The sequence below is a fragment of the Hemicordylus capensis genome, chromosome 1 (genome assembly GCF_027244095.1).
Source record: "Hemicordylus capensis ecotype Gifberg chromosome 1, rHemCap1.1.pri, whole genome shotgun sequence".
In the NCBI taxonomy this organism is placed as follows: Eukaryota; Metazoa; Chordata; class Lepidosauria; order Squamata; family Cordylidae; genus Hemicordylus; species Hemicordylus capensis.
This window is the reverse complement of record NC_069657.1, coordinates 196,725,450-196,741,382: the sequence shown is the minus strand read 5'-3', so window position 1 is coordinate 196,741,382 and position 15,933 is coordinate 196,725,450. Positions and strand designations below refer to the sequence as shown.

General features: G+C 44.5%; 1 protein-coding gene across 2 annotated transcripts in view; it reads right to left on the bottom strand.

The window, feature by feature from the left end:
• Positions 1-495: 495 nt before the first annotated feature.
• The window catches only part of LOC128331837 (plasma membrane ascorbate-dependent reductase CYBRD1), a 32,258-nt gene continuing 16,820 nt past the window's right edge, over positions 496-15,933 (bottom strand). For both annotated transcript variants that reach the window (XM_053265771.1, XM_053265762.1), the window contains exons 3-4: positions 4,939-5,093; positions 496-4,399 (exon numbers count right to left, since the gene is read on the bottom strand). In XM_053265771.1, the coding sequence (XP_053121746.1) occupies positions 4,126-4,399; positions 4,939-5,093 (429 nt within the window). In that variant the 3' untranslated portion in view covers positions 496-4,125. The remainder of the gene's footprint in view (positions 4,400-4,938; positions 5,094-15,933) is intronic.

Genomic DNA, 15,933 nt, shown 5'->3' with positions numbered 1-15,933 from the left:
TAGTCCTGATCCAAGGATTACAAACATAGAAGAATGCTAATCGTTTTAGGGTGTGTATGTGCATGCGTGTAGCTTAACCAAGTCCAGCATCTACTCTGCCTAATTAGTAACTGGTAGCAATAGAGCCAAGAGCAGTGGCCACTTAGTCATGGGCCTCACTTGCTCATGTAACTCCATATCCCTTCTCATACACCCCTTTCATACCCCAGCAATCCATAGTTCTAGTGGGAAAGCTCATGGAAATGTTCGCATATATGGGTTGGTTTTGGAACAGGAAGCCTGTTGCCATATTCTACTACTAGAAAAATGTTGAAGACCAACTAGTCTGTTACAAAAGATCTTCAAGAAGTGTCTAGGAAAATAATGTTTTGGAAAGATAAATTGCTCTGTAGCAATTGTAAGTTTACTTAAGTGACATACATTTTATATATCAAGTCTCCATCAAATGAGGCATAGAAGTCAGTTCTGCTAACATAGGTTTATAGCACACACAACAGATTTCCAGTTGCTTTTATTGCAATATAAAACAGCAATACATTGTTACAAAAAAATTGTTCTGCGAAGTACTAACAAAATAATACACACTTTCAAATGGATTTCAAATTCCTAAACACATTAAAGAAATTTTTTGCAATGAAATATTTTCTAATATCTTAGTCTCCCTCTGAATAAAAGAAGTCAAATTATAATTGCCATATGCATTCCTGCTATTCCTATTTACAATACTGTATGCAATTATACTATATGATAAATTTACATATATCTGTTGTACATTCAACTATGGTTTTATATAAAAAGGCAACTGTTGGTATAAAAATGCTAATAAAGGCTAACACATTATAAATTTTTAGCACTATGGCAGTTCAGCTAGAAACAGGGCTTGCCAAATATCGCATAGGCCCCTGAGCAAACTTGAGATGGCCTTAGATCCACCCCCTGCCAAATACTAACACGGGAGGCAGTATTACTTCCCAAAAGCCATTAGCCTAGAAGCTAACCACAAAAGATATCCAAGCTTACCCTCCATGCTAAGATTTATCTCCTGCTGGCTCACAGCATCGCAACTGCCGGCAAATCAGCTACCCAAAACTGCAGACGTGGCTTCTAGCATGGGAGATTTACAGGAAATTTACTTCCTCTCCCCCCATAGAGGGGAGTATTTAAATGAGTATAAAGCTATTCCACCAAACTCTGTGTTCCAGTTGGAAACCTGCCCAGACATGGGACTACCAATATAACCAGAACCCCATACCTACCAGCAGCAACACAATTAAACCAAACTGTATCATAGTAAGATGAAAGATTAGGTGCCATAGCCACTATGCCACCATCCAGACCATTTTAAAAAAACTTCTCAATATGCCATTATTTCTATTTGGATTTAAACAAAGGCCAGTGGCACAAAAAACCCATACTGTACTCAGCTATAAAAACTGAATGGCGACCACCACATAAAAATTTCACGACAGCTTAGAAAGGAGACAAATGTTAATTTGGTCCCCAAGATCCATTTGCAATTTTGATTTTTCTGCAAATTGCATTTTTCCAGGTAGCACGTTAATTTACTTTTGATAAGTTTTTCTAGATTTCCAGTTATGTGTCATGAAATACTGCAGAAATAAGTTTAGAACAGACAGTCCTTTGAGAAAATTTCAGTAAAATCTTTTCAAAATTTGAGCTTAAGACCTTAAAAATGACTTGCTCAAAATACTGCTTAACATCACCAAGAATTAGGATAGTTTCTCTACTTTCCACAAATGTATACAATACTTCCTGAAACTTTTTTTTAAAAATGAAGGCATTCAGAATAAAGGCCTCTCTTCCAGGCTTCTGTTTAAGGTGTTTAATATAAAGAAGGCCAAATACATCTCAATACTCCTGTCGCTGGTCTTGTAAAAACATCTTTCAAGAAGCAACATAATAGCTTAACTTGGATCCTATAAATAGCAGCCAGATAATTAAAGGCATTATGGTTTGTTTAGCTTAAAGAATTTCCAACACAACGCAACAGAGCATCTACAGATTGGTGTTTGCAATACAAACAGAAGTGGTTACTCTTTTGTCTGCATGCCAAGCAAATTACTTCTAGTACCAACAGAACATAGATGGAGCATACTTAACACAGCACAAAATGTTTCTATTTTGCTTGAACTTCACACAACACAGAACCTTTGGCAAATTTGGGGTGGAAGAGAAACACAAGTAAAATGATGACATCCAATACTTTGAAAGGAAGGGTCAAAACATATACATATGCCTAAATCATCTTTTCATAAGAGCCCTGCCCAAGTCTGATCATGCAAGAAAGAATGATTAATGATGTACATATTAACATCGTACACATTCATTAGAACCTCCAAAGGCACTTGTAAGTTTTTAAACAAGAACTAGCAGCAATATGACATAAATCCTTTCCTAAGCCATCTCAAAAAGAAAAGTTAAATTTGCATTGCCTGAAGAAAAAGAGCGAGAAATAGTTTGTTTTCAGAATATTGGAAGGAAGTAGCTCCACTGAATCCATGACAATTCTTATTGATTCAGTAGACCTAGAATTTAATGCAGTGGCATAAATCAGTAAAAATCCATAATCACATTTTGTTATGGTGAAGAGTGCTTCATGTTCTAGTTTGGGTTTACTCTGAAGTAAAAATAGCAGTCACGTGGAGGTGGGACTGGATTAGGGCACTGTATAGAGGAAAGGGGCATTTAACTCTTTACTTGCATGTGGCTTTCCTGCCTGAAGTTTTCCTCTGAAGCTGCTATGGACCCCCAAGAGAGTCACTGAAATTTTAAAGTAAAATGCAAGCTAGATGGTGACACATTTAATATCTCATCTAGTTTGGCCCCTTAGTAAAGAGGAAACACAGTGCTGGCTATAGATGACCCAAGACCAAGTGCGTTTGCCTAATCTAATAATGGAACAGAGTTACAGTACTCCAGTTTTATGGGTTGCTGAAGTACAGAATCATGCAAATCACATGCAGAATTCACTTGTCATCTGCTTTAACGGCGTACTCCACAAATGTTTCAAGAGTGCAGTTTTACAGTGCAATTCACTAACCATTTAAAAAAAGAGCATTCTTCCACATTTTCCATTTTTTTGAGACTGCAATGGGACCAAATGAAAGCGATCATTTTATTCAAACACCGTGGCCAAGACAGCTATATTCATTTCGGTGGGATATGTGCAGAAATATGATTGGCTGCTGTGTAACAGCAGTGGTGATGGCTTATTAATATATGCTGCTTTGCAACAAGAATTCAATAGGACATCTGCTATACCCTTGCTAAATAGAGGGAGCTCTATTTAGCAAAGATCCTTCTTTGCCCTGTTAGAGATTACATACCCCAATACTGTTAGGGTACAAATATGTGGGATCCAGAGGATTATGTGAAGTGCCAAAGTTTGTGAGAAACTGGTGAGGGCTGCAGATAGAGAGAAATAGTGATACAATTCCATCACTGTGCTGGAATTATTTTAGCGAATTATATCATGGCACAAGCAAAACTGTGCCAACACTTCCATGACTGCATTAGCAGTAGTAGACTTTAAACTATCTGGGCTAACAGTTATATTATGGTGATTCTGGAAATCTTGATAATGTTATTTTTCTGAAAGCAACTTTCCTGTCTTCTAAAATGACTTTTCTTATACTAAGTTGTTTATGCTGCATTTCTAGTGATCCTTCTGACAGTCACAAAACCCCTTAAAAATACTTCAGTGAAAATTGCCATGGTGATTTTTATTTTTTTATTTTGGGGGTGGGGCGGGAGGGAGAAGAAAGAATGAATTTTAAAATGGGGTGGAGGAAGCACAAAGAAATGAACACTATGTTGGCAGGCTGTTCCTCAAAGAAACCTGCTGGCACATTGCTTAAGATTAAAGGACATGTCAGTGGAAGACCAACACATTTCATTCCAGTCCCACATTTCTTTTGATCAATAGTTACAAGTACAATTTCTTCTACAATCAAAACCCTTAGCAAACCATATCAATCTTTCAAAAATAAAATACTAGGCAAGCAATAGATACTGTACAGAATGGCTGTGGGGGTCGGGGGAGAAAGGAAAACAAGCAGGCCCTTTGAGACACTGTGAGATCTACTGCTACAACATCCACTCTTTTTACATGGTTGACCTCTGTCCAGCCTCATCAAAGTTGAGATTTCGTTTTCTGGCCGCTGCTTCACTGCTGATCTCCATCGCGTTAGAGTTATTTGTATTACCATCTGATGCTTCTCCACTATGCTCGTGGATTTTTAAGTTCTGCTCAAGTGGACGCTTCCAATCAGGCCTTGTGGCTATCCACAAAACGATAGCACCAAAGACCAAAATCAAAACGCCAAGGATGTTGACAAAAATAGCTTCTTCTGGGGATTTGCTATATGAAGGCGATTTCCTTTCAAGAAATAAAATCAGTATAAGAGCAAGTCTAACAACAGACCACCTCTACAAGTGTCAAGCCTGCTGGGATGCAAAAGAGGAGAGCTAAGGGCTGACCTAGTGCTGAAGCTTCAGCTGGAACCTAGGAGCCAGGTGTCAGCAGGTGTGGCCAGTTCACACCTGCCAAGAGAAGGGGCAGGACCTGGAGGGCGGGGGTAGCCTTCAAAGACAATGGTCATACAAGATTTGGGGGCCAGAGAACGATGTCTGCTGAGACTTGTGAGACAACCAAGGGGCAATTTGTGGAGCAACAACAGCTAGACTAAAGGATAGTAGAAAACCCTTACAGCCAGAGCATGGATCTGCTTACCATGAAGCAATGAGTTGGCGAGTGCTGAATGTCAGTTGTTGGGTGGCACTACAACTTTTCTCATCTGGCAATAAATCTCCACATCCTTCCAATCCCAACCCATACACAACACAAACCTAACCCCTTGGGGGTGTGATCTCCAAAACCTAATGATTTTTGTTTTTAAAAATCAAAGTAATACTTACAAAGCAAAAATAAGTTTTTCTGTAATTCCCATAAGTGCTGTCGCAATTACTGTTCCAAAGATGAGAAGGCCAGAATAGACATGTATTGGCATAACAATTGCCCGAAGAGAAACGGGAGTAAAGGGAAGAAGGAAGACCAGGAAACCTAGAACAAGCTAAACAGAGAAAATATTTAGCTATTTTATTGGTAAATGTATTTTATTTTAAACATAATAAAGAGCCTTGTGGCACAATGAAGTCTAAACCATTTAGTGACATTAGCTTTTATTGGCCAGGACCCATTTTGCCAGATACATGAATTATCCTTACTTGCTATACATTTGTACTATGTATATAAATGTGTGTGTGTGTGTGTCTGTCTGTCTGTCAGTCACACACACACACACACACACCCTGTACATGCATGTGCAGATACGTACACACCCTAAAGGAGGGAGGACTATGTTATTATAAACTGAGGCCAGAAGCCACAGCAACATTAGACAAGCATACCTCATTACTATGGAGAGCACAAATGCAAACAAGATCCAATCTAATGGGTCAAAGATCACATAAAAGTGGATATGGCTCACCCCAACTGGTATTGAATAGGCAGAGTAAGGAGGACACCTAAAGAGTAACAACCACTCACTGTACTGAGCTAGCCACTCCCAGTCATCAGAGTGTGATGCATCAGGTTTGCAAAAGAATTCCAACTCAGCAGCTTCATCCTGGAGTTGCCCTACAAGCTTTTTCCTTGGAATGGCAATTTTCAAGCCTGCTATTGAGTGTGCTTAGAAATTATTTTATTTATCCTAAACTTTATACTCTGCCGGACTAGCCAACAGTAGGCACTTGTGGTGGCTACTCACCATACAGCACAGAGAAGCAACATGGGTCCTACCCAGACTGGCAACAAACAGCAGGCAAGATTTGAACAGTAGGCTGAGCCTAGGTTTAATGTAATTTCATTTTAAAAATGAGAAAAATTACTATTTTCACTACACATAGTGGAAATGGTCCAAGGCCAACAGCTATTAGAAGATTTGAAGGCTTTAACAAAAAAAAGGGTTGTTTTTTTCCCAGTTTTCATTTTCCTCCATTGAATTTTCTTACGTTAAAATGGTCAAATATTAAGGATATGGAAACAATTTTAATTTGTATCAATAAATTTAAATCTCAGCTTTCCTGCTTCTGTTTGTCTTTATGGGTGGTTTTTTTTGCGGGTGTGTGTGTTTTGTGGGTTTTACTGTTTAACTGATTTTAAGGTTTTAAATGTGATTTTTTTTTAATGGAGTTTTACTGTATTTTAACTTCTGTAAGCTACCTTGGGATGTCTTATGAAAGGTGGTATAAAAATTGAATAAAAATAAGGTTTGTATGCGGAAGATACTGTAAACCTCTAGAGCAATAAATGCCTCTAGAAATGGGTTTAATATATATAAATAGTGAACAACATGATTGGCAAGTACCATTTGTTAAAACTTGGAAATAAAGATTAAAATTAGATTTCCTAACTATAATACTTGCTGATAAAACATGGCAAAAAAAAAACATTTGAATAAAGAGAGGGCTTAAAAGTTGGATTGTTACCAGTGATGTGGATGCAAATTCAAAAGTGCAGGCACTCTTCATGACAGCCCCCATGGCCATTAGGAGTGTGCACGGTTCGGTCCGGGCACAATGTAAAAGACCGCCGGACCGGTTTGGAGGTCCGGCGGTTCGGGAGGGCGGGGGCATGTAGCTTTAAGGGGGAGGGTAGTACTTCCCCCCCCCCGCCGCTCTTCCCCCTCCGGCGCTAGTGCGTTTTAAAATCTTCCTGGGGCGGCAGAGTTCCTCCCTGCCCCCCCTGCCCCCGTCGTCGTCATCCAAAGCCTTCAAAGGAGTACAGCTAGCGGTGCGCACGTGCCCTGCACGGCACGCGCTTGTCTTCGACGCTGGCGCACGCATGCCATGATGTATGTGGCGCGCGTGCGCCAGCGTCGAAGACAAGTGCGTGCGCCGCGCATGCGCGCCACTAGCTGTACTCCTTTGAAGGTTTTGGATGACAACGACGGGGGCAGGGGCGGCAGGGAGGAACTCTGCCGCCCCAGGAAGATTTTAAAACGCACCAGCGCCGGAGGGGGAAGAGCGGCGGGGGGGGGGGTAAGTACTACCACCCCCCTTAAAGCTACATGCCCCCCAGTGCCGGACCACGCCTCCGTGGTTCCGTGCACATCCCTCATGGCCATACGCACTCTGACAGCAACACCTCATGGCCATGCCCACCCCAATGACCACACCCTTCACTTAGATAGATGCAATAATTTTGGGGGGGTGGGGTTCTGTTACAAGAAGTGAAGGATCATGTAGACATTAGGAAATGTACTATAGTGAATGATAGGGAATGCCTACTGAAATGCACTGGTTCCTTCCATATGGCCGTTCAGAAATTCAATGCATTCCTATGGCCATTTGGAAGGAACAGTGCATTTCACTGGGTATTCTCTGCCATTTGTTTTAGGCTGTCCTGACATAGTCCACCATAGCATTTGCACCCAGGTTCAATCACTGGCAACATCTCCAGGAGGCTTTACACATAGGTCTTCTGCCCCGAATCTCCTTCTAGAGAGAGTTTGTGCATTCACACACCAGCCAAACTTTCCCTGAACTACCAATGAGATCTTTGGACCCACTCCACACACAAGTTGGGCTTTGTGATGCGAATTCTAGCTTATCTCGAGGTATTTCCGGATTTTTAAAATGCTGGTTTTAAGCTACTTTTTCTGAAAACACGGAGCCAACAGGGAGAGGCACAGACGTAGAATCATTAGCATGATAAGAGGCATGGTCTCTTCAGAAATGCAAATCTTTCTCTTCAGGGAACTCTCTCTCCCCCCTCCCTCCCATTGGCTAGGAAGGAAAACACCGACACCTGACATGTGTACTTGCAAAAACGAAAATCGAGAGCAGAGGGGAGGGGCTGCTTCCCTCAATGCTGCGAGTGTACTTTGAAGTGGCTTCGCTCAACATTTACCCCAAAGCCTGAAGCCAAGTGTGAATAACCTCCAGGCAGGGCTTGGTGATATTCTTTCCTGCAACCTTGGAAAGCTGCTGCCAGTCAGTGTAAACTGTATTGAACTAGATGTACCAATGGTCTGACCCTGTATAAGCCAGCATCCTATGTTCCAAAGACAGGAAGAATGGTAATAAGTTGTTGGAACAGCAAGAGCAGCACGTTATTTCCAATGTAGAAAGAAGCATTGGTAGACTTACCGTGAAGGATTCTTTTTCTAGTATGGGGAGGGCATCCATCACGTGATGGGTTGTTACACTCTGCATGCTCCGAGACAGGGCCAATCAAAATTTAGCACGTCCTCTACCCCTGTAGCTCCTCCTAATGTGACCCAGTTCTCGTCATGTAGAAGCGTAGGCGGGGAGAAACTGAGGACCAACCTTCTCAGCCAAGAATAAAATTAATCGGTAAACAAGAGTGAATAAAAAGAAAAACAGAGATAGGTAAGCTATGCACCCCAGGAGTTGCTCCACCACCCATAGCTCCATCTCCCACATCCGCGGGAGGGCCGGATGCCCTCCCCATACCAGAAGAAGAATCCTTCACGGTAAGTCTACCAATGCTTCTTTTTCCAAGGTATGGGGAGGGCATTTGTCACGTGATGGGACATACCTAAGCTACCGAACCGGGTAGGAAGCAGATGTCTATACCACCTTCTGAAGCACAGTACGACCTACAGCCGCCTGAGCTTCATAAGACGAGGGGATTTTATAATGCTTTATAAAAGGTGACACCGTCAACCACGTGGCTGCCTTACAAATCTCCTCAAGGGGAGCCCTTGCAGAAAAAGCAGCTGACGTGGAAGCACTTCTGGTGGAATGTGCAGTAATCCCGTGAGGGATGGGCAATCTTAAAGATTTGTACGCCAAGGGTATTGTGGGCTTCCTTGATCTAACTAGCCAGGGATGCTTTGGAAGCTTTGCAGCCCAAACCAGAAGGCTGAAAAGACACAAAACGGGTGTCCGATTTTCGCAGGCTTTTTGTACGCTTAATGTAAATGCGAAGAGCTCTGCGCACATCTAAGGTATGCCAAAGCCTCTCTTTAGGATGCCAAGGCTCTGGACAGAAGGATGGCAAGACAATCTCTTGGCTCCTATGAAAAGTCAAATTTACCATTGGCAGAAAGGTAGGGTCTAACTTCATAACCACTGAGTCTTTTTGGAAAATACAAAGCTCATCGCAAACTGAAAGAGCTGCCAACTCTGACACTCGTCTGATTGATGTAACTGCAACAAGAAAAAGAACTTTGAACGACAACAACCTTAAGGAAACTTTACGGAGCGGTTCAAAAGGAGCCTTAGTGAGGGCATTTAACACGTTATTTAAATCCCACAAGGGAAATCTATGGACTGGTGGGGGACCCAAATTTTCCGCCCCTTTTAAGAAATGCTGGATATCTAGATGTAAACCACGAGAATCCTCACTGGAAATGGCCAGTAGAGACACCAATGCTGACGTCTGGCGCCTCAGTGTACTGGGGCGGAGACCTTTATCAATACCCAGTTGAAGAAAACTGAGAACGTCTGACACCCCGGCCTGCAATGGTTGGACATTGTTCTTTCTAGCCCAGGTACAGAAAGCCACCCATGTCACCTGGTAAATGCGAACCATGGAAGACTGCCTGGATGCTAAAATTGTGTCCTGCACCTTCAGAGAGTAACCTTTACTATCTAGAACCTGCCGCTCAACCTCCAAGCGTGTAGGTGTAACCACTCCGGATCTGGATGGCGGATGGGCCCTTGCATCAATAGATCTGTCCTGAATGGAAGGGGCCACGGATCCTGAATCGAAAGTGCCTTCAGGTCGGAAAACCATGGCCTCCTTGGCCAATATGGGGCCACCATTATCAGCTCGGCCTTCTCGAAAATCACTTTTCTGATAACTGCACCCAGGATTGGTAAGTGGGGGAAAGCGTAGAGAAGGCCCTGTGGCCACCTGGACACCAAGGCATCCACCTGTTCAGCTTGCCAACATTGGTGCCTCGAAAAAAACCTTGGAAGTTTGTGATTTAGATGTGAAGCAAACAAGTCCACTTAGGGCGTGCCCCACTTGTGAGTTATCAGATCGAATACCCCTGGGTGGAGAGACCACTCTGCTGGGTCCAAGGACTGTCAACTTAACCAGTCCGCTTGTAAGTTCTGGGTCCCTGACAGATGTTCCGCCAATATCGATTTTAGGTGTTTTTCTGCCCAGTGAAAGAGTAAATCTGACTCTTGTATCAGTGATCTCAACCGTGTTCCCCCTTGATGATTTATATGAGCCTTCGCCGTGACTGTTCGCACCAGAACATGCTGGCCTTCTATGATGCTCTGGAAACTCAATAGTGCTAACCGGGCCGCTTTTAACTCTAGCCAGTTTATGCTGTGCACTAGGTCGTCCGGTTCCTACCTCCCCTGGGCTTGGAGGTTGGAACAGTGAGCCCCCCCAACCGAAAAGGCTTGCATCCGTAGTGACAACAATCTTTTCGGAGATTGGCAGAGACACACCGGTCTCCGTGGCTGTCGACATCCACCAGAGAAAGGAACGTTTTACTTTCTTGCTGATCTTGATCCATAAGCATTGTTTCTCTATGATCGCCTCCTGATGTGGAAGTAACAGCCACTGAAGAGGCCTGGAGTGCCACCGTGCCCAGAGTACGCAATCCAAGCACACAATCATTAGACCCAAGATGTGTGCCAAGTGAGACAAGGTAGCCTTCTTTCTGTGGAGACAAGGGCCTATCGCCGAGACTATCTTCCCTAGCCTCTCCTTTGGCAGACTTACCATTGCCCTCTCCGTGTTGAAAAGCACCCCCAGATGCACCAGAACCTGAGATGGAACAAGGTGGCTTTTGGTCTTGTTTATGATGAAACTGTGGTCTTCCAAGATCCAGACAGTGAGTTTTACGTCCCTCCTTGCTTGGAGAGCTGTGTTCGACCGAATCAAAACGTCGTCCAGATACGGGTAGGAGTGAACGCCCTCCTTTTCTGATTCTGGCAATGACCACCATCAACTTCGTGAACACACGAGGGGCCGACGACAGCCTGAAGGGCAGAGCCCTGTACTGATAGAACCTCTGGTCGTAGGCGAATCTCAGATACCGGAGAGAAGAGACCTGAATCGGCACGTGCAGATAGGCTTCAGACAAATCGAGGGAGGACAACCAATCCCCTGGTAGAATTGCTGCCTTGATCGTCCGGAGAGACTCCATCCTGAAAGACCTCTTCTGCACGTACCGATTCAAGTGTTTCAAGTCCAGGATCACCCGCCAGGTATCGTCCTTCTTTGGGACCAAGAATAATAGAGAAAAAACTCCTACCGGTTCTGCAGATACAGGAATCATCTCTATGGCCTGGAACTCCAAAAGATGTTGAATGGCAGACTCCATCAACTTCCTCTTGGATGCGCAGTTTGACACCGGTGTCTCAAAGAAAAAGTCGGGGAGATCTGCCAAAAAGTCTATGCAGTACCCTTGGGTAACTGTTTGATTTACCCACCGGTCTGTGGTGGTATTCCCCCATGTCTGGGCAAAAGCTCTCAACTTGCCTCCCACCTATACCGAGTCATTGTTTCTGATTATGTCTGACCTGGTTCGACAGGAAGCCTCCCGCTCTGCCCTTGCCGGCACCTCTGTTCTTGGCATTCCAGGAAGGCCGCCAGTTCGACCTGTACTGGGTTCCTCGAAACTCACGGTCCCGGAATCCTTCTCTATAACTTGAGGTGTTAAATTGATTGAAGGACCCGTATGGGCGAAAAGAACTTTGAAAACTTTGAAAACTGCCCCCTCCCCGAAAGGGCCTTCTCAAGTCCCCTCGTCCCACTGGCATAGCCTTTTTCTTATTTTGGGTCTCCACCAGCACTGACTCCAGTGACTCCTCAAAAAGCTTCGTGCCCCTGAAGGGTGTTGCCGCCAGGGCCGCTTTTGACTTAGCGTCGACCCTCCAGTGTCTTAACCAGAGACCCCTCCGTACAGCCACGTTTGTAGCCATTGCCCGTGCTGCATGTTGGAGACAGTCTAAACTAGAGTTCGCCCTAAGGGCAGAAGCTCTGGCTATCTTGTTCAAACCTTGTCTTAGTTTGTTCTCCTGAGGGACCAACTTTGCCAATTCCTTGGTCCACAGGATCGTTGCTCTAGCGAAGATGGAGTTCGTCGAAGCTGCTCTTATCACTGTAGCAGAGGCCTCGTGACCTTTCCACAGGAGGTGGTCAGTTTTCTTCCTTATTCACCAAAGCTCCAGACACCAATTGTGCCACCGGGGCATCTACGATTGGAACAGCTAACATGGACATAACTTCAGGAGGCAGGGTATACAGTTTTTTAGGGAAATGGAAGACCGGCTTAGCTGTCACAGGGATCCCCCATTCCGCTAACATAACCTCTTTGAACAGGGAGGGAAATGGTACCGTGGCCAGTGAAGTGGATGTGGATGGAAAAACATCCTGATCCAGACCAGAGACCGGCTGCTCACCAGGCTCTTTTGAAATGTCCTTAATAGCCCTCTTAGCCTTTGCCAGCAGGACTTCAAATTCTGCTGTCGAAAAAAGCTTGGCAGTAGTAGGCTTTTCATTTGGTGTCTGCTCATCAGAGAGCTCTCCCTCCTCTTTCTCCGAACCGGACGAACTGGACCCCGAATCCTGTGGAAGTTTCTGAGGAAGAGGGACTGGAGGAACTAGGGGGTTATGACCGGTGAGTGGAGCCTGCCTAGTACTTTCAGCATGTACAAGCGTGCCCAAAGAAACCATGGGTGCCGCCGCACCATTTTTTACAGAGGTACAAGTTCTCTTTGGTTCACCTGCGTCATCTGAAGATGATGATCTGTAATGTTCCCTCCTAAGGTGTCGCTTTCTATAATGTCTAGCGAACCAAATGCGTTCCCCTAGGGGAATTTGGCGTCTAGATGGGCTAGAGTCTGGGGAGGATGAGAGGGATGGCCGCCGAGATCTGCATTTTGACGGTATTACCGCAGTTGCGCTAGTATTCTGTACTAGCGATGGTACTTGCACTGGTACCCCCGAAACCTTAGGGGATTGTCCCAAAAGGGGAGAAATTAGTGCCATGTACTGGTTCTTTACAAAATTACCCAGCCACTGCAACTCCTTAAGCGAGAGCAGTTCACCGTTCAGGCCCCTGATACTTGCCAATTCTGGACCTGACACAGACCCATTCTCCACCTCTGCGTCCATCGCTGCCACCGCACGGTCAGCCCCCATCGAAAAACTAGCATTAGCCATATCCTTGTCCAATTGCCCCATGGGCCCAGCGCACACATTACTTATCAGTGGCGTGGCAGCTATAAACGGCGCAGTGGTTGTTTGTTGTGAGCTGACTGCCGTAGCGCGCTCAGCAGGTTGTAAAATGGCAGCTCCGCTTTTGGTGGGAAGGTCCGTAATCGGCTTGTCGGGCTGCTGTGCCCTTACCGCTCGCATTTGGAGTCGCTCACTCAAAGGAGCTTTATCCGCGGTATGTTTCTTTTTAGGTTTAATGCCGTCCTTGCCCTTCAAATGTTTAGATTTTTAAAGGGCTTTTGAATGAGCTTTAGGCGCCATTGGCGGTATTGCGGCTTCCGCCAATCCCCCGTTCCGGGGTATCGCAGATCCTCCCACCCGTTCCAAATGATCCGCTATTTCCCCCTCCTGGGGAATAACCAGGGCCGAAGCTCCCTTTATGGCGGTATTGCCCGCCCCCGAAGAGGCTAATGGGGCATCCAACAGAGGACCCTCTGAAAGGGAACCTTTTAGCACGTCGCCTGTGTGCGCAACCTCCATTCTTCTGCCCAATTCTCCATCGAAAGAGAAGAAAAAGGTGAGCAGGCGAAAGGGGACAGATAGAAAAAAGGGCGAAAACAGTTATTCAAACCAAATTACGGAGGTAACAAAGGAGCAGGAGTGGGACGGAGGAAAGGAGAGCTGATAAAAAATGAGGTGGGGGGAGGAGGTCTAAGGCAGCGGATGAGGCTAAGGTAGCGAAAATGCTAAACAGCAAAAAAGAAGGAACGAAATCAATAAAAAGACCGATACATGCAACTCCTCCCCCCCCCCTTGCACACAGAGAAAAAAGGGAAGCAGAGATTAAGGCTAGAAAATGCTGAGATCTCACACAATAAAACTGTTCCCGGAGCAAGACAGGACCAGAACTGGGTCACATTAGGAGGAGCTACAGGCGTAGAGGACGTGCTAAATTTTGATTGGCCCTGTCTCGGAGCATGCAGAGCGTAACAACCCATCACGTGACAGATGCCCTCCCCATACCTTGGAAAAAGCCAAGGGCTTTGCGTCCCTGCTGAGACCCTAGAGGGAGAAAAGTAACAGGACTGCATCTCTGCCGCACTGCACCATTGTTTGTCACAGCTTAGAAGTATGGAAGAACTGTATTATCTTAAGAACTCATTAACATTTTAAGTCATGCTCACTTTAAAAGCTTGGTGTGGCCACAAAAATGCTAACCATCTTACACAACAGAGTAAAGCTGTGGTTGTCACGCCAGGATCTTAAAGAAAACAAAGCATTTGAAAAAGAAGGGCAGGACCCATCTGCTTTAAGTAACACCAGGATGTCTTCCTTGGTTACTTATTATTTAAAACATGCTGTTTTACCAGTATGAATGAATACTGGCTAACATGCATTTTTCAATAGATTTCTCTGCTCATCATCTTAAAATGGCATCCTTCCAAAATAAACAGAGTCTAGCTGGCACATTCCTCCTGGGCACCTAAAAAATGAACAATGAGCCACAGAGCCAACTGACCTGCTTTGAATGGACATAAAGAATAAAAGCTCTCATCCTCACAGTGGACTGCACCACCTTAAAGTGATATGGCAAACATGGAAACATGTAATAGCACTGCTAGCCATACTGCACTCATAAAAGGGAATAGCCATACTGCTGCTCATAAAAGGGAAAAGCTTGTTTGCATTGCATCCTAAAATGCATTTCCTTGTCCAAAATGCATTTTAGGATGCAATGCAAACAAGCTTTTCCCTTTTATGAGCAGCAGGAATCACACGTACCCCAGTGGAAACCTCAACAGAATGCTTAAATATGTAGCGGTCCTGGCTATGAAATCTACTCCTGAAACTTGGGGGCTATATGTGCTTTGGCACTGCTATCTTTTAAGACACTGCTGTCCCTTGTTTACACTGGTGAGCAATTGAGTCTGTGCTGCAACATGCCTTTCAGTGTTGTTGGTTCCCCTCTTCAGAAACCTCTGAAGCTTCCGTTTCTCCCTTCTAATCCTTAGAGTGCTCCTGCACAGTGTTTCTATTCTCTAGGTGGTTTTAGAACGATACATCAAATGGTACTCCCCACCCCCATCAAAAAGGGGAAGGCATTAAACTCACTGTCATATGTTCTTATTGTATTATGTTAAATGCACCCAGTGTCACAGCAGGGGATGAGGAAAGAAGGGGAGAGATTATGTAAACAGAAAGGGCAATGTTTGTTCAAAAATTGGAATAATCTCACAGCAGAAGAATTAAGGACAGGTGAAGAAATTGCAAATATTTTCAGTGAGGGTTTGCAAGATATACTGTAGGTACTCAGAACAGGAACCCATTAGAGACTGTTTTATTTGGGAGTTTTGTTTTCATTCGCCTGCCACCCCTCCCCCCACCCCGGTAGAATGGCATTTCCCCTTTAGTTTTGTGGCTTACAATTCAGAATTTATATTTACCCCCTCCCACCAGCTGTGTCTCTTTAAGAGAAAAGTATTAGCCTTGAAAAACAAACATTTGAGATTCAGCAATCTAATCTTTTGGGATCCTGTGGTGTCAACTCTAGGGTGTTGGCAAACTATTTTTCCTCTTCAGGCCAGGTGATGCCCGATTACTGGGGCGCGGGGGTGCGTTTTTAGATCCTGAACTGAATTAATTTGCATATCAGAAAGACAAAATGTATAAACACAGTGTGCATATTTACATAATTTATTCTGCTTACAGCACAGACTCGGCTTACCTGGGTGTAAAATGTTGTGATTTTGAGTTGT